This window comes from Eubalaena glacialis, chromosome 16 (assembly GCF_028564815.1).
Source record: "Eubalaena glacialis isolate mEubGla1 chromosome 16, mEubGla1.1.hap2.+ XY, whole genome shotgun sequence".
NCBI lineage: Eukaryota > Metazoa > Chordata > Mammalia > Artiodactyla > Balaenidae > Eubalaena > Eubalaena glacialis.
The window spans coordinates 11,499,528-11,517,869 of record NC_083731.1 but is presented as its reverse complement, the minus strand read 5'-3'; the positions used below and the strand labels follow the sequence as shown (position 1 = coordinate 11,517,869).

Here is an 18,342-nt window from a genome sequence, read left to right as displayed (position 1 = left end):
AAAGGTAAAAGAAAATCAGTATATAGGTTATAACTTTGTAGCCAATCTGCAGTGGGCAACCTAACTCATAGAGTGTCTGTGCTTTCATATTGTGTTGGTCTTCTTTAAAAACAAAATGAGAAAACATGTATTAGTTTATGAAATAATTGGCATTTAGGAGCAGAGTTGTTAGCACATATAAATGCCTTTAAAGCATCTCTGAATTAAGTTTCTGAGACTGTTTTTAAGAGATGAGATACTATAAAATAAAGGTAACATATTTAAAATTTGTGTGTACTAACTTCAGCCTTATTTTAATTTTCAGTATATATTTTTGAGAACTATTAGGCTATTGCAAGTACCTTGATTTAGATTCACTTTGGATCTCTATTTTTAAAATACGGTTAGCGATCTTATAGCTCTCACACTTACATTGTTAATATTTATGGTAATAGCTGCCCTTCATGGGATTTACTGAATTATTGGCATGAGTATTGATGTTTAGTTGTCTTAATAATGTATGATTCTGAATAATATTTTAATGGAGACACATAAAGTTCTGTGTCATAATTATGCAGTTTTTGAGTTTTATGGGTTGTAATTGCAGTTAGACTAAGAAGTTTAAGTTGACTATTCTGCTATTGTGGTAAATAGTGTAGTCATTAGGAATGATTCCATGTTGATTCAGACAAGAAGTAGCATTACTAAATCATTAGTTTTCCCCAAACATTTCTCATTGAGGCCAATTCTTTTTGGTTCTTTATAAGGCCTACTGAGTTGTAGAAGGGTTATGTGTATTGTGTATGTCTGTGTTAGGATAAATTTAGTGGATGGGTAGTAACATAGCTTTTAATTCTTATTTACATCGTCCCCTTGTGTGATGACTTTTTTTTTTCTATTGCACGTAAGAGTTGAATGACAGTTATTTCTTTGAATGAATGACACTTATTTCTTTATGGAATTGTGACTGGTACATATAAGGAAGATTGATTCAATTTTGAAGTTGGTGGCAATGTTTTTACTAATTCTTAAGGCCAGAAGGCTTTTACCTATTTAAATCTTAGCTAGTAGCAAGAAGTGCAAATTTGAGTAAATTCAAAAGTTATAGGATCCCCTTTGAAAGACTGTGTGAATGTTAATTCAGACATCACCTGAAAGAGAATATATTTCTCTTTCCTTTTAAATCATGAAACATTATAGTATGGCTTTTTTGAATCTTGACGCATTCTCAAACATAGACTTCTTGGAACATAAATCTTTACTTCAATAAACTTTGCATTTTGTAAATATATCTTTTATTTGATGGTAGCAAAGCTTCAAAAACTCAGGAGAGGAAACCTTTTTTAGTCAATGTGTTTTATAATTTGCAGTGTTTTCCACATAATGTCTTGTTACCTTTTTCTTTCTCATCAATGCCAAGTTTACCTGCACTTCCTACAATTCTTCACTTCCTATTTAATTCTCTCTCTCTTTTTTAACCTCACCACTATTAAAACTTCTCTTATAAAGGTCACCAGTAACCAACTAATTTCTAAAGCCAATGGCTTATTTTCACTTGTCTTATCTGACCTTTCAGTAGCACATTAGATGCTTTTGACATCCCATTATTTCATGAAATAACCTGCTCACCTGAATCCTAGCACACTGCTCTCTCCTGGTCCTCTTTGACCTTCTTTACTCTTTGCAGCTCCTTTCTCAGGCTTACTCCAGGTGCTTTCTCTGTGCTATCGCGTCCACCCCCATGGCTTCAACTACAGTTAGCGTCTGTTGTTTGTTTCCCACCTCTCTATTTCCAGTCCATATTGCTTTCTTGATCTTTCTTCAGTCATATTTCCTAGTGACTTCTAAGACTCAAAGAAAATTCATCATGTTCAGAAGCTCTTACCTCCTCTGATCACCTCTCTTTTTGCACTCTTATCTCCTCCTCCTTCTGTACCCCTTATTTTAATTAATGGCATTTTCATATACTCAGTCATCCAAGCTGGAAATCTTTCCCTCTTCTCATCAGTGGAGTAGGGCACCGACTCTTATTCATTCGAGGTCCTATATAAGTCAGCTCTTCATCGCATCTCCTTGACTCCTTCTGTCATTATCCCAGTCTTAACTAATCTTTTCTTTCCTAGATTTTTGCAGTAATTCTCCAACTAGTCTTCCTATCAATTCCAAAGTATTTCATGCAATGTTTTCAGAAGTTATCTTTCTAAAATACAAGTTTGACCATGCTAATCTTCCTTTTAAAAACCTCTAAATCCTTATTTTCTTCAGAATAAAAATCAAACTTCTTCAAGGTGGCATCAGGGCAGTCTAGAATAGTACGGATGGCTTAGGCTTTGCCATCACATAGACCAGATTTACCTGAGATTCCAGCTCTGCCGTGTATTATTTGTGTGTCATCTTGAGCAAGTTACTTCTCTCAACTTCCCTCATCCGTAAATTGGGGCTCATACTCTGTAATTCACAGGGCAGTGGAGGAAACTAAGTAAGGTCACCTATGCAGACATCCTAGCAGTAGCAGCCTCCCCACCCCATATATTGTTGTTTTTTTCTTTCCCTTCAAAGCCCTCATAATCTGACCCCAATCCAGTGTTTCAAGCCACTCCGCCGTCAGTCATTCAGCTTTCTTAACATGCTATGTATTTGTATTCTCGTACCTGCTGGTTTTCTTTCTGCACCCTGTTGCCCTTTGGCAGGATTAATTGTCCTTTTTTCTAAATAAATTTATTTATTTTATTTATTTATTTTTGGCTGCATCGGGTCTTCGTTGTGGTGCACGGGCTTCTCATTGTGGTGGCTTCTCTTGTTGCGGAGCACGGGCTCTAGGCCCACGGACTTCAGTAGTTGTGGCTCATGGGTTCTAGAGCGCAGGCTCAGTAGTTGTGGCTCACGGGCTTAGTTGCTCCGCAGCATGTGGGATCTTCCCGGACCAGGGCTCAAACCCGTGTCCCCTGCATTGGCAGGCAGATTCTTAACCACTGCGCCACCAGGGAAGTCCCCCCCACTAGTCTCAAGTAGAGTCTGGTGCATACTCGGCTCTCAGTAAGTGTTTATTGAATGACTGTAGTCTGTTTCCAAAGGAAAATGAATTTAGAGTAGGTGGGGGCTGATGGCAATGGCCTTGACAGCACCCGCAGGTGCTTCTGCTTCTGCAGATTTTGCTCTGCAGCAGTAACAGTGATGAGTTGAACATAGTTGTTTGTGTAGGAATCATGGAAGTTTGGTGTTTAGAATACAAAGTACTGGATTTAGACCACCAATTCTGAGTATAAATTAGACCAAAGGGAGTTGCATCTAGCTGGAAAATAATTCAATCAAATTATTTCAAACAATAACTCCATTATTTTGCCTGCTGACCTGATTGACATCATGACTCACTTGCACATAGAATTAAATCCAAAAAGTCAACTATGTATTTAGATAAGGCTTGAATTTGAAACACGAATTGGATGCTTTTCTCCCAGTAATTCATGAAAATGTTTTATACAGGTTTTAAAAATAAAAATAATGAATTTATTAAAATACTTTAGTATATTTAATTATGCTGCCACAGTAATAAGATCTCACAAAGGAGGAAGAGTTCTTAAAGTTTATTATTTTTTTTCGGGAGAGAAGGGACTTGATGATATCATACAGAATATCCACTGACCCTAAGTTAGTAAAGTGAATTTAAAGAGATCGAAGACAAACAATGACCGTTCATAACATTTCACTGTTTATGTTGCTTAGGGACCGTAAGCTACCTGAGCGGAAGCTCTTTCTGCGCACACTCCGAAGATAATTGCGGTATAGCATGACACTAATGACTCGAGCCTGAAATTGTTTTGAAACAATGTAGTAGAGAATCACATCCAGACAGGTGCTGAGGTTCATGAGGAAGGTGGTGAAGGCTCCCCAGGGGTTGTAGCTGTTCTCGTCCCCTCCCAGCATCAGGAAAGCAAAGCAGATGTGGAAAGGCATGAAGCAGACGAGCACCTGCACCATGAGCGTGATAATGATCCGTATAGACTTCTCCTTGACTTTTGGCTTCAGCTTAGATGTCTTACCGTGAAGGAGACTATGAATAATGACCAAGTAGCACCCAATCATGATGAACAGAGGAATCAAGAAAAAGAAAATCAGTCGAGTGAAGTTCAGCGCATTAATAGCTTTTAAGTAGATGATGTCAGAAATCTTGAGGCAGGTGGCAGGGGTGGAGGCTTTATCTGGGTCTTCATAGAGCAGTAGCAGTGGGATGGTGGTTGTCAGGGTCATTATCCAGACTCCCACACACGCTAGCACGGCCTTGCACGTGTTTTTAAGTTCCTTGGCGTATTTCGGCTGTACAATGGCCATGTATCTGTCGGCACTAATGAAAGCAAGAAGCCATAGAGCAATACTTGGATAAAACACGGTGAGAGCCCCAAGAATCTGGCAGAAGTACTCTCCAAATGGCCATTCACCTTTTGCGTAATAAAACATTCGAAAGGGTAAGCTCATTATAAATATCAAGTCCAGTAGTGCCACATTCATCATATAGATGGTTACAGTGGTTCTCTTCTTGGTGGTACAACTGAAAACCCATAAGGCAGTGACATTAACAAATAAGCCAGTTATGAAGATGCAGCTGTAGAAGACAAGGGCTGCTATTTTGTATTCGTTTGGATATGGGTCGATAGAAGGGCCAGGTTGAGCTTGATTGTGAGGGGTGGTCATCTTATAGCTTGTTGGTGGGCATGACACTTAGAAACTGTAAAATAGTTAAGAATAGGAGGAATAAAACTCTTTGTTGAAAAAATAAATGCTTAACATTCTCACACTCGACTTGGCATATCAGTGGATTTTAATTTTGACAGTATTTTATGTCATAGAGTCAATATATGTGTCTTAGTATTTATTAAGAAATACACTCCCTAGGTATTATTACTAATATGTGCTAACATATTAGTGTATTAAGATGGTCTGGTGTGTCATAATGCACTGGCAAATGTATTCATATTCTCTCTGTAGTATGAAATTGGGTAGCAGTTGTGCCTATGATAGGTATCCTTTGTTGGGACTAATTGGGGAAAGGCCATTCTGAATTTTGAATCTTAGAAAGTATTGATAGTTTGCCACTTTTTATCATCTTCATTCTGTTTAAATATTTGGTGACCCAGATTAGTAATATCCAAATAATGAATTTTTACTCATTAAATATAATTTTAATATATAAATTATGTATTAGAAAACTAATAAAGAAACCATATAACTGGTTGCTTACTGAATATTCACAGTAATTCTCATTTGAGAGCAGGAACTTTTCCTTTTTACTGCTAAATCCCCACTGCCTGGTGAGTACATAGTAGATACTCAGTAAGTAATATTTGCTGAATTGATGGATAAGTGAAGGAAGGAAACTTTGGCAGGGTGACCCACAGCAGGCACTCTCTAGTTTGTCAATGAAGGCTTGCTTAATTGGCCATTAAACCATTTTTTTTTTTTTTAAGTGGCAAACACTTCTTCATAGTATTATGTTCTCTCTAGATTATCATAGGTCTAGAAACAGCAGTGTCTTGTGCCATGGTATACAGATCAAGAACTTTACTCTCTCTGTTTTTTTTTTGGCCACACCTTGCAGCATGAGGGATCTTAGTTCCCCGACCAGGGATCGAACCTGTACCCCATGCACTGGGCGCGCAGAGTCTTAACCCCTGGACTGCCAGGGAAGTCCCACAAGAACTTGACTCTTAAAACAACAGATGGGCTAGTTTTTAATGCACAGTTGGGAGTGCCTAATGCTGAGTCTTCCAGATGGTGTTTAACAGTGCCCCAGAAGCTGATTACACTGCTGCAGTGGTGCACGGAGAGCAACACCTTGAGAATAAGATATTGCTAGTATAGTAACTTTCACGCCCTCACTCTACCGAGATCCAGAAGCGTAAGTATTATTTGTCAAATTTAACTTTAAAAAAGGAATATCAAAGACAAATAGTTATTAGTAAGAAGTCACTCAGTAACTTTATGTGTTTGCAGAAACTAATTTCCACCCCCCCCCAAATGCCCATTTCTACTGGAAAGGAGTTTAGCTGTGACCCCCTCAGTGTGAAACTTCTATCACCCACGATATAATATCAACAACAGTGATTTTAAAAATAGACTCGCTACACAGAGATGGAACCTTGTGGTATCCCCCTTGAAATATGGAGGTGTAAGAAAAGTTTCCCTCAAAAATGTCACTTTGCAGAATGGTCTCTCTCTCATTCAGCCCTGAGTCTCTCTTTAGTGAAAACTGGGGGAGGTTAGCCATCTGGTAGTGGCATCATGGGCTGTAATTTAAAATTAATTCGAGCAGTTGCTGAGGACAAACACAAGGTATGAATTTGTTTTCTTCTCCCTCCTTTCTTCCCTTGCTACCTTCCTGACTGTAGCGAGTTTGCCAAATATTTAGGTTAAATATGATTTTGGAGTAGAATTCTATATATTTAAAAGCCTGTATTTATTAAAATTTCCAAATATTGTGTTGACTAGAATATTAATTTCTATAAAATGAGAAAAATACTACATAGAAAAATTAACTCTCTAGTATTATCATACAAAGGAAAATAATTTTAGAGACTTGACTCATTTTTAACTTTCCATGAATTTTTAAATAGTAAAAATTGTAATGTAAATGACATTTTGTATCCTTTTTTCTTTTGTATCAGAACTCCCTCCACCCATCCTTATTCCCGAATTTTGTCACAGAAATTCCTTACTTACAAACCATTTTTGAGTAAATCTTTTTCCCCTCATTGGGTTCAAGCTGACTTTATGTCACCAACAGTCGTGTTCATTTGCTTAAGGTTAACTAAAATATGTGTGATGCATGTGTTTTAAAGGCATTACCATACAGGTTGTACTCTGTACACACAGATACATTTTTGGATAAATATTGAAAAGTGATTGGCTTTTAAGTCAGCATTTTAAAAGCTTTAGATTCCATGATTAGCTATAGTCTTTTCTTAAAAGCCTTTAAGTACATTCTGTGAAACAATGTAATTGAAACCAGGTGACAAAGACTCCTAAAGATATTTATGATTTATTGTATCAACATTTTCTTTAAGTTGAAAAAAATTACATTTACTATTAATGTAAAACAGTATTGAAAATAAATGAAACATGTTAATAATGTAGGAAGATGACAGTATATCCCATTTGAGGGTCCTTCACCAACATAGTTTCAGTAATATATTATTAAAATAAAACAAGGATTTTGAGGTTTAGTAAATAAGTACAGCATTATTTCTGATAATCTGTGATGAAGTTAATTAAATGCTACTTACCTCCTGTCCATCAAAAGGCTATATTTGAGAGGAACATTTCTCGGTATACCCAGTTCTGTAAAAGAGATTTCTTTGAGTTGCTTGTGTTAAAATAGTTCTTTCTAGAAATGGTATATTTAAGAAATGCTGTATTTCTTTTGTTTTAGGTTCTTCCGTTGCTTTAAAAAGTTGTTTCAAATATAATACTCGGTATAGGAGTTGGTACTTGTTCAGCTGTAATTGCTGCTTTGTCTCTTTCAGGAAGTACTCTCTGAAATAAGGCTTTTTCAACTTATGACTTTGCCCTGGATGTGGTTTTTCTCTTTCACAAATGATTTGTTTATGAAGTCATGCTTAGCATAAGCTCCTCATGAAATGATGGCATATATTTAAGAGAATCATACAGAAAGGAGAAAATGTCTTCAGTTTGTTTACTTTGGTGCTTAAAGTCTGCATCATCCGTTGAAAGAGAATGAGATTTGATGTTGACTGAATAGAATTCATAGTATAACTTAGTTTCTAAGCTGTGTGACTTTGTCTAGTTACTTAAGCACTCTGAGCCTTTGTTCCTGCTTAGTTTCTATAGTGCTAAAATAGAGATAATACCCATCTGGTAGGATTGTGAGGACTCTAAACCAGAGAAGTCCAAGAGCTAACCTGGCACCTAGTAGGTAACTTCCAAACAGCGTTAACCCTTTACTACAAAGTTCCTAAAATCATTGAATATCCACTTTTTCCTGCTAAACCATTTCTAAATGGTAGAAATTTTGGGACCCTCAGTTATTTGCTTCTGCTTTGCATATATCTTTACCTACTTTGGTTTGCTTTATTTATTAAGTCCCCAATGCTTCATATCCCTTTTCTGTCACATGGAAGTCTAGAAGTAATTCCTTTTGCAAAAACATCCCTACAAATTGTTAAGAACTTTGGAAGTCTTTAGTGGAATAATTTACATATTAGGAGTATTTTAACCTAAGAAGGGAAGTGAGACCAACGAAAAGGGAAGTGAGCAACCCCAGTCATTGCCTGCCTGCCTAGTTACATTAAAGTTTTTACTTTCTCTTTTCTTTTAAAAAAAATTATAATTTCATTTGCTTGTACTAAAATTTTAATTATCTTTATACTTGGTTATGCGTGATTTATCAGCCTTTAAAGGGTACATGAACTTAACTGGTTTTTTAATTTAAGACAGTTTGAGGGCACATGCTCCTTTTTTTTTTTTTCCTCAGACAAAACCGTAGTAAATCTGTGACTTATAAATTGTTTAAATCCTTTCCTTTGGTGATTAAAGTACTTTTGATTATGTTAATGCCAGAGTAATGGGTTTTAGAAGCACAAGCAACAGCCACAGCAACTATTTCTTGTGTAAATGAGGATTCAAGGCCCAGAGAGGGCCAGTGACTTGCTGCAGAACTCAGACAACCAGGCCCAGTCTCTTCTGTGCCAAGTTCAGTGCCCTCCCCTTTCTGCCCTAGCTGCTGTAAAGACTTCTCGTTGTGAGGTGATTACATTGATTTATTCACTAGACATGATTTGCTCATTGCTGAATTACAGTAATCAGTTTTTTATACATGGAGTTATGTTTCATATGCAGGATAGGAGTTTGATATTTCACTTGGAGATAGGAACCTCTTATCTGCAGATCCAATCTTTTCATTGCCTTAATTTCATATAGGCTGTGACAGGTCTTCTAAAATTCAGTATTGATTAGTGTTCTCTGTGCTGCTGAAATCAACAGGTACAGGGAAGGCATATATCTCATTAAGACAAATCCCCTTGTACACAGGGAGATTCTTTTTTCTGACTTGCTAGTCTCTCAGAGAGAGGTACCCAGGGGCACAGCTTGAAGGTGGGTCCCGCCTTTCTCTCCGTCTTAGCCTTACGGGATTTCCTACTCCTGGCCTTTCACAAGCTGTTCCACCAACAGCTGTGACATTCCTTCCCATCGCACTCCCATCTCTTGGCTTGGCCGGCTGCTATTTATCTTAAAAGTTTTAGCTTAGATGCTGCCTTTCCCAGGAAGTTTTCTCTGACCCCTGAAGCTGGTTGGTTATTCGCCCCTGTAAGTTTCCTTAGCACTGGATTCTTACCCCTGTAGTGGCGTGTGTTTGTATTATTATTGGGAATTTATTTGCCTTTTATCCTTCACTACATTGAGGTCCTTAAGGGTTTGCACATGTTGTATATGTATGTATTTAACAGGCAGTTAGTAAATACTGGTTGAATGTGTGACTGAAAAAGTAGGTGAAGACATGGAGGGTCGAATTATTGAGCCCAGTGTCAGCATCAGGGACACTTTGACTTGCTAATGTGAGGGGAACCTGCCAGTCACAAGGCAGACTGGAGGCAAGACCCACTCTCCTTCTCTCCATGACCCTGCAGCACTTAGCATTGTTCTCTGTGTTCCTGGCTCATCACACAATAATTTTATGTTGGAAAAGAATTACAGTTAAAAAAAAAATTCCCCCAAACCATTTGGCAGCAAGTAAGTAAACAATGGATCAAGAATTAAACTTTTATAGTGTCTGGTTTGCCTCTTTAATACTTGAACCTAATGAAATTTTTATTCAAATAGAGGAGCTTATCTCATTCGGGGACCATTCATGCAGCTTTAATTTCCTCACTTATTTTGGGATATGAGTGAAAGAAATTTTTCACCTTGCAAAAGAGGGATTTCACAGAGTTTCCTTCACTTTATGAAATCATCTGCTTTAGCTCCATTTTTGAATTCTAGTTTAGATGCTAAAAGCCCTAAATGAATTTTTATTTTAATACTCGAGCCCAGTTTTAGAGTGAATATAATCTAGTTATAATTAGTTATAATTTAGTTAAGCCAATTTTATAATTATCAGAAAGGATGTAGTTAATAGACTTACACAGTAAATCCCCATTATAAAAACATGCTCTTTGGGACTTCCCAGTGGTTAAGAATCCACCTTCCAATGCGGGGGACACAGGTTCAGTCCCTGGTTGCGGAACTAAGTAAGGTCCCACATACTGCGGGGCAACTAAGCCCACGCGCTCTAGAGCCCGCTCACCACAACTAGAGAGCCTGTGCGCCACAACTAAGACCCGACACAGCCAAATAAATAAATATTAAAAAAAAAAAAAGAAAACATGATGTTATATCAGAGATTTGTCTATGCCACAGATAAAATTGTGTTTGTCTTTCTTAACACATTTCTCTGTACCTCAGCAAGTGTGAGTGAGGCTTATCCTAGTTCCTCAGACCAATATTGTGATGAGGGGCCCACTGTAGTTACTGTTTATCTTTCCCAGCTCAGGTGGCCATCAGCGCACACAGCCAGAGCAGTTGGTAGACAGCCAGTCCCCAGAAAGGAGAGGTGGTGAGGGACATGGGGGGAGCCCCGAACTAGGGTGAAAATCTTATCATTTGGCCCTAACGGTCTCCCACTTTGATCTTATGGAATCTTTGTGCCATACCCCTTTCTTTTTCAAGCTTGCATCTGAACTCACTGCTCTTTTTTTTTTTTTTTTTTTGAGGGGCAGATATATTGAATAGTGGTTTCTGGATAAAGAAGACTGAGATACTATTTGTCTAAATCTATTTTATTTTAAATCCAGCAACTTACATCTGTAGTCTTATAGCCAAATTAGTGTGGACCTCCTTTCCACTTGATTTCCTAAATTGTATTATAAATTTAACATTTCCCAAATTCCTTTTCCTCGGCAATTTATGTTCAGTTTCACAATTTTACAGACATACAGACAATCAGATGATTACTTACCTCACAGCAAACAAGTTGAACCCAGATAACCAAAATGATAGATAATGCTAGTCAAAATGGATCTAAATTGGCGAAGTAGAGTTCCCTAAAGATATTAAAGATTCTTTCACTTAGAGGATCTTAGGAGAAGGCATCAACATGACAGTGAAATCATTCCTGGATCCACTGAAATCCCAGGCCAAGAGTTTGCAGGGTAACGTCTCACTAACTGCGTGGAGAGCCATTCAGTGGTCCTCGGGCACAGCCAATTAATTGGAACTCTCTGGTTATTGTGATGTACATGGCCACCTCCTACAGATTCTGGTCTCACAGTTAAAGGAGAGATGTAGAGGGAGATGAGTTTCTAGGGGAAAATATCTAGTAATATGGTGAAGTAGCAGCGTAGAAGAAAAAGGTATTGTGGAGAGTCAGGATTGGTAAAGAAATGAGAGGTGTGTTATTGAGTTACTTAAATCCAAACTTGTATACTAGTGTGTGTGATGGAGGATTTTAGTATCAGGCATCTGTATACTAAAAAGTAACTACATGTCTATAGGTTGAAGTTTGTTGGTTTGAAAAGAGTTACTTAGGATTTTTTATTATCTCTGCCATTACTCTTATCTGTATTCAGAGGTGAACAATCATTGAGCAGAGGTCTAAGTGCTTTACATGCTTCACTGAATTTAATCATTATGCCAACAGCAAAGTATGTTGAGGACACAATAGTTGTATGGATGGTGTAACCCAGGGATATTTACTCAAGATTCTCAGATTGTGAGATTGTGTTGTACTCTTTCTGTATTATGGTATTGTCTGTATTATGGTATTTGTTTTAGTAAATTTTGTTGAAGTTGGTCCTACTTAATAGAGAATAATCAGAATAGTAATTTGATCTGTAGCAAAAAAAATCTTCTGAGGGAATAGACCATCCTTTCCTTTCCCTCTTTCTCACTAATGAGTTGATATTCCCAAGGAAAGATTTTGTAACTGGATTCTGTCAGCCTGTAAATTTAATTTTGGAAGGGAGATCTCTGCCATTCAGTGAGCCAAAGACTTTTAAGCACTCAAAAATGGGTATATCCGAAAGGTTGGTAAACATGTATAAGTATGCTGGACCTCATAAGTAATCAGGGAAACGAAATTTAAAACCATAATAAGGATGTTACTACCCACTCACCAAAATGGCTACAGTGAAAAAGACTGACAACAAGAAGTGCTGGCTGAGTAGTATTCCATTATATATACTCCAGCCAACACTGGAATATTACTCGTCCATAAGAGGAAACGAAATTGAGTTATTTGTAGTGAGGTGGATGGACCTAGAGTCTGTCATACAGAGTGAAGTAAGTCAGAAAGAGAAAAACAAATACCGTATGCTAATGCATACATATGGAATCTAAAAAAAATGGTACTGATGAATGTAGTGGCAGGATAGGAATAAAGACATAGACATAGAGAATGGACTTGAGGACATGGAGGGGAAGGGGGAAGCTGGGGCAAAGTGAGAGTAACATCGACATATGTACACTACCGAATGTAAAATAGCTAATGGGAAGCAGCGGCATAGCACAGGGAGATCAGCTCGGTGCTTTGCGATGACCTAGAGGGGTGGGATAGGGAGGGTGGGAGGGAGACGCAAGAGGGAGGGGATATGGGGATATATGTATGCATGTGGCTGATTGACTTTGTTGTGCAGCAGAAACTAACACAGTATTGTGAAGCAATTATACTCCAATAAAGATCTATTTAAAAAAAAAAGAAAAGTGTTGGTGAGGGTACAGAGCAACCAGGAACTCTTGCGCCTGGCTGGTGGGAGCTCAAATTTGGAAAACAGTTGGATATTAAGTACTAAAATGAAGATGCATACACCCTATGACTCACATTCCACTCTTAGGTAGAAATGCGTGTTCCTGTGCACCAGGAGTTAGAGATAAGAATGTTCACAGTAGCATTATTTCTAATCGCTCCAAATTAGGGACAACCCATATGTTCAGCAACTGTAGAGTGGATAGATCAGTTGTGTCGACAAACAGTTGACTGCTTTTCACAATCAAAATGAATCACATGGAAGGCGCATGGAACAACACAGGCGAATCTTGTGCATATGGTGTTAAGTGAAAAAAGCCAGACATGAAGGAATTCATATTGTACGATTCCATTTATATGAATTTCAGAAAGCAGCCCAAACTGAAATAAAGAGTTTAGGGATTCGCACATAGGCAATAAAAACTTTTGGTGGGTTGCGGGAGCATGTAATACATAGGGCACACGGGAGAGCTCCCAGGATGCTGGGAAGTTCTGTTTGTTGACCTGAGTGCTAATTATTTTAGTGTTTGTTCTGTGATAATTCATTAAGCTGTCTATTTTTGTTTTGCCCTTGTATCTATAAGGGTCTCGATAGAAAACAGACGGCACACTTAAACTAGAATAATTCAAGGGCTTATATATAAAGATCTAATGACAAAAGAATGGAACCTAGTGACAAAAGGGGGACCTTTGGCAGGACTGTTGCCTTGTTGTGCCCACCACCTTTAGGCCCAAAGAGGTTAAGGAAGGGAGAGGTTACTAGAACCTGGAGGGATCATCCCTGGAGAGTCAGCTGCCTTGGAAACAGTAAGTGTGAAATAACAAGGAACAAGGGGAGTAAGTACCCTGGCCTCAGGCTCCTCCTCGCCCAGATGTCCTCTGAGGCGCTAGCAGAACTCAGCAGAAGCCAGGGGGCCCTTGAGCCTTTGGGTGGAATCTGTACCCTCAGCCTCAGGAACAGAGCAGGGTGGCGAAGAGAAAAGAAGCAAGTGGATTTTTCCAGCATGCTGGGTTTTTCTGTATGAGTGTTACATTTTGTATCGAAGAGGTTTCTTTAAAAAAGCTTAGGCTTTGAGTTGGCAAAACTGGGTTTGAGGGTATCTGCTTCTTCTAAGCTGTTTCCATGAGTAATTTTTTTTAAACACCTTGAGTCTCATCTCATCTGTGAATCATCTATTCTTATCTATGAATCATCTCATTCTTATAGTTTGTGTAAAGTACATGTTTTAGACACCAAATACTAGTTCTCATTGTCTCTCTCCTGCCTGAAATCTCTTTTTTTTCTTTGCAGCATATTTTTCCTGGGAATTTTCAGACTGGGAGTGAATAGCAGTGCAAGAGGTCTGTCTATGCTACTCATTAATTAGCTGAGTTATTGTTTCTTAAAGTTAGTTAATTTTCTCTGATCATGACTCTTCCCAGCTGGAAGAAAGGGGAATTTGGATGAGGCTTTCTCGAAGGGCTTTCCACCTCTGGCATTATACAGTTCTAAGGAACTCTTCCCACTGCAGTGAGTATTTTATCTTTGTCTCCTTTGAATTTTTGTAGGACTGGAGATGAGAGACATAGGATAGTACTTGGGCCTCTGTGCCCTCACAGCTTCTGCGTGGAACCCCAAATGTGTCCAGGAGTCATTTAGGCAAACCTCATTGCAGGGAGCCTTGAATGTGTTTGTTGGTATTTGGGTCCTACTTGAAACTCAGAGCACCCAGAACCCTGTGGGGGTCCCATTAATTCCTGGCCTTTGCCTTCCTTTCATATCCTTTATTGTGTTGATTTCTTTAGTGTGTATTTTTTTTTAATTTTTTAATTGAAGTATAGTTGATTTACAATGTTTGTCAGTTTCTGGTGTACAGCAAAGTGATTCAATTATGTATATATATATTCTTTTTCATATTCTTTTCCATTATGGTTTATTACAGGATATTGAATATAGTTCCCTGTGCTCTACAGTATGACCTTGTTGTTTACCTTAGTGTATATGTTTTAAATCTTATTTAAAATTTATCTTTAAGTCAACTTAATCTTCTTAAGATATTTGATATTATTTATTCCTTAGACATTTAAACATTTCTAGTAGACTGTTAGATTGTTCCAGCTAATTTGCCTATCTACTTATAACCCTTTTTCTTTTAACCATTACTTTTGTAAGTGGCAAGCAGGAAGTGCAGCTGTGAGGATGGGCTGGGTCCAGGGCCGCCCAGCTCCTGAGCCTGCAAGGCTGCCCACTCTGTCACTTGCCCTCCGCCACTCTCTCAGGAGAGCTGTTGTTCTTGGTGGTGGAGAACCTCCTGGAGACATTATAATCCGCCTGCAGAGGAAGACATAAAAATTGTATGGGCTCTTTGTTTCCTTGGTAATAAATCTGTACTGATCTGCGTTACTCAGAATTGTTGTTTACCAGAACTCTCCCTCTTATGCTTAAAAATTATTCTAGCCCCAGTGACAAATCAGTTGAATTTTTGCAACCATGGTATCTCCTTATTGCTAATGCTTTTCATATGGATATTCTTTACAAGAAGTTTATGGCTTTTAACTCATATGGCTTCTTGCCATCAACAAGCCGTGCTATCTGAATAAGTATCTTAACAGAAAAGGGAAGGAAGTGGGTGGGTAGTACCACCCTCAGAGACCTGCAGGGCGGCCTGCTGGTGTGCATTTGGACGGAGGGACATAGATCCTTGGCTTCAGCCTGCCTCTAGTGGAGGATTTATTCTTCTAATGTTAATGTAGTTCTTTATTTGGGGATCAGTAATCCTAGGTTTTTAGAGTTGGGAGTTGGAGGTGTCCGTGGCTCTCTCTTTTACAGTTGTGTTTTTATTCATCCCTTGATCGTACTCTCATCTCATGTATTATTCTTCATATTTTGTGTCTGTCTTGTTGACAAGGACCGGTGCATTCGTCTTCACATGTATCAGAGCACCTAGCATAGTGCTCCACACACAGTAGACCCTCAGTAAATAGGCTTTTTGATTTGACAAGTGTTTGTGTGTTTCTTTTTCTAAAGGAAAGAAAACTATACGGTGTCCCCCCAAAATGAACACCTAATGTTTCTAAATAGATACGATCACAAAGACAATATCAAGCAAAAGAGTGAGACAAGAGATAGATTAGAGTTAGTTGAGGAGAGGCCCTAGGGTGAAGGTGTTTAGACAAGATAAATATTTGACGTATCAGAAAAGTTAATACAATTTATTTCGTGTAGGAGAACTTACACTCATGTGTAAGCTCATGTATGTTTTCCACTGTTCCATACTGATTGACATCCAAGGTTGTTTTGACATAAACACTGTGCTTTTACTGCCGCCTACAGGTGACAGAGGGTCGTGGAGCTCTTCACCTTTACCCGATTTGAAGTCTTGTTGAGATTGAAATCAATGTTTTAAAAGCTGTTAATTGGTAGAAGATAATACATATATTTTAATGTTAATTTCTCAATATTTCTATATTATGCAGAATTATGTAGTAGACATATCCTTATTCCTCTAAAACGTTTTGGCTTAGAGACCATTTCTGCCTTCATGGGAAGCATTCTGTCATTTTTAGGAAAGTGTTTTCCTCTGTAGGACCGTGTATTCCTGGGCTAGGGCCTTGAGAAGATTCCACTTTAAATGTTATTTGTGCCTGATGTTCTACTAAGAGTTAAACATAAAGGTGGCCTTGGAACAAATTTGATATGGTTTAAATGTTTTTTAATTGTAGTAAAATGTACACAACATGAAATTTACTGTCTTAACCATTTTTAAGGTACAGTTCAGTAGTGTTTGAAGTACATTCATGTTGTTGTGCAACCAATCTCCAGAACTTCTTTCCTCTTCCCAAACTGAAACTCCATGCTCGTTGAACAACTCCCATCCCTCCCTCCAGCACCTGGCAACCACCATTCTATTTTCTGTCAATGAATTTGCCTACCCTATATACCTCATGTAAGTGGAATCGTACAATATTTGTCTTTTGTGATTGGCTTATTTCACTTAGCATAATGTCCTCAAAGTCCGTCCATGTTGTAGCATGTGTCAGAACGTCCTTCCTTTTTAAGGATGAATAATATTCAGTTGTATGTATATATTACATTTTATTTATCCATTCATCTGCTGATGGATACTGGGCTTGCTTCCACCTTTTGGCTATTGTGACTAATGGATGTACAGATATCTCTTTGAGACCCTCCTTCAGTTCTTTTGGGTATATATCCAGAAGTGGAATTGCTGGATCATGTGGTAATTCTATTTTTAATTTTTTAAGGAACCACCGTACTATTTTCCCTAGCAGCTGTACCATTTTACATTCTCAGCAGCAGTGCACAAGGGTTCCAGTTTCTCCACATCCTTGCCAACACTTTTTTCTGTTTTGTTTTGTTTTGATAGTAGCCATCCTAATGAGTCTGAGATGGTATCTCATTGTGGTTTTGATTTCCATTTCCCTGATGATTATTGACATTGAGCGACTTTTCATGTGCTTGTTGGCCATTTATACATCTTCTTTACAGAAATGTCTATTCAGGTCCTTTGCGCATTTTTTAATCAGTTTTTGTTGTTGTTGTTAACCCGTAGGAGTTCTTTATATTTTCTGGGTAATGACCCTTTATCAGATAATATGATTTGCAAATATTTTCTCTTATTCCATAGGCTGCCTTCTTGCTCTGCTTGTTTCCTTTGATGTAAGGAAGTTTTTTGGCATGATTTTAGGTCCACCCATTTATCATATTCTCATGATAAGGATGAATTGAAATGCTTTAACATTTTAAATGTTAGCATAGGGTAGAATAGATTTTCCTCAGTAAAATCCATTTGTCCTGTAGAGACTTTCCCCAGTGACTTAATCTGAAGAGTATTTATCTCCAGTCCTCAACGCCTTTCCTTCATCCGGGAGGGTGTAAAGCAGGGTGAACAGAAACAAGCCGTATCCCAGAATTGGCTCACTTCAGAGCCTTCCACTTACAAGTGCTTCTTTCTTATGCTCTGGAAATTGTTTGTCTCTGTTATTACAATAATATGAAAATGAAAGAACATTTACCTTTCTATAGTGTTCTTATTCCTTGCTAGGCCTGATTAATATGTATCAATGATTGCCTTGAAAATGTAGCATGTTTCAAATGAAATTTGCAAATTACAAAAGCTTTGGGAGATATTTTAATAATAGTAGCGCAAAGAAACCCCCGAACACAGTGGCTCAGAGAACACAGGTGTCTGTTTCTCTTTTGTAACATCCCTGGTGGGCAGGTGGGCTCTGTTCTAGGAAGTCATTGGGATCGAGCTGGTAGGGCAGCTCTGTCATCCTCACCGTGTGCCCTCCAAGGTTTCCATTTCTAGCAATAGGGAGGAATCAGAAGGGAAGTCCAGGATAAGGGATTGCTCTTTCACCAGGTACTTTGGAAGTTGTAAATGTCACTGCTGCTCATACACCATTGGCAGGAACTTGGTCACGTGGCCACCCCTAATCATAGGGGAGGCTGGGAAACTAGCTCTAGCGAGGGAGCCAAGTCCCTGGAGATGAGGGAGAATGGGTCTGGGGGGAACTGCTAGCAGTCGCCTTCAAAGACCAAGAGCTGTAATACATTAACTGGTTTAGCA

General features: G+C 38.4%; 2 protein-coding genes across 2 annotated transcripts in view; one reads left to right on the top strand and one right to left on the bottom strand.

The window, feature by feature from the left end:
- The window catches only part of UBAC2 (UBA domain containing 2), a 158,893-nt gene that overhangs the window by 30,348 nt on the left and 110,203 nt on the right, over nucleotides 1-18,342 (top strand). The gene's annotated exons all lie outside the window — the stretch shown is intronic.
- Nucleotides 3,673-4,674, bottom strand: GPR18 (G protein-coupled receptor 18). Its single transcript, XM_061171152.1, has one exon. It carries the CDS (start codon nucleotides 4,666-4,668, stop codon nucleotides 3,673-3,675), a length of 996 nt encoding a protein of 331 aa, XP_061027135.1. The 5' UTR covers nucleotides 4,669-4,674.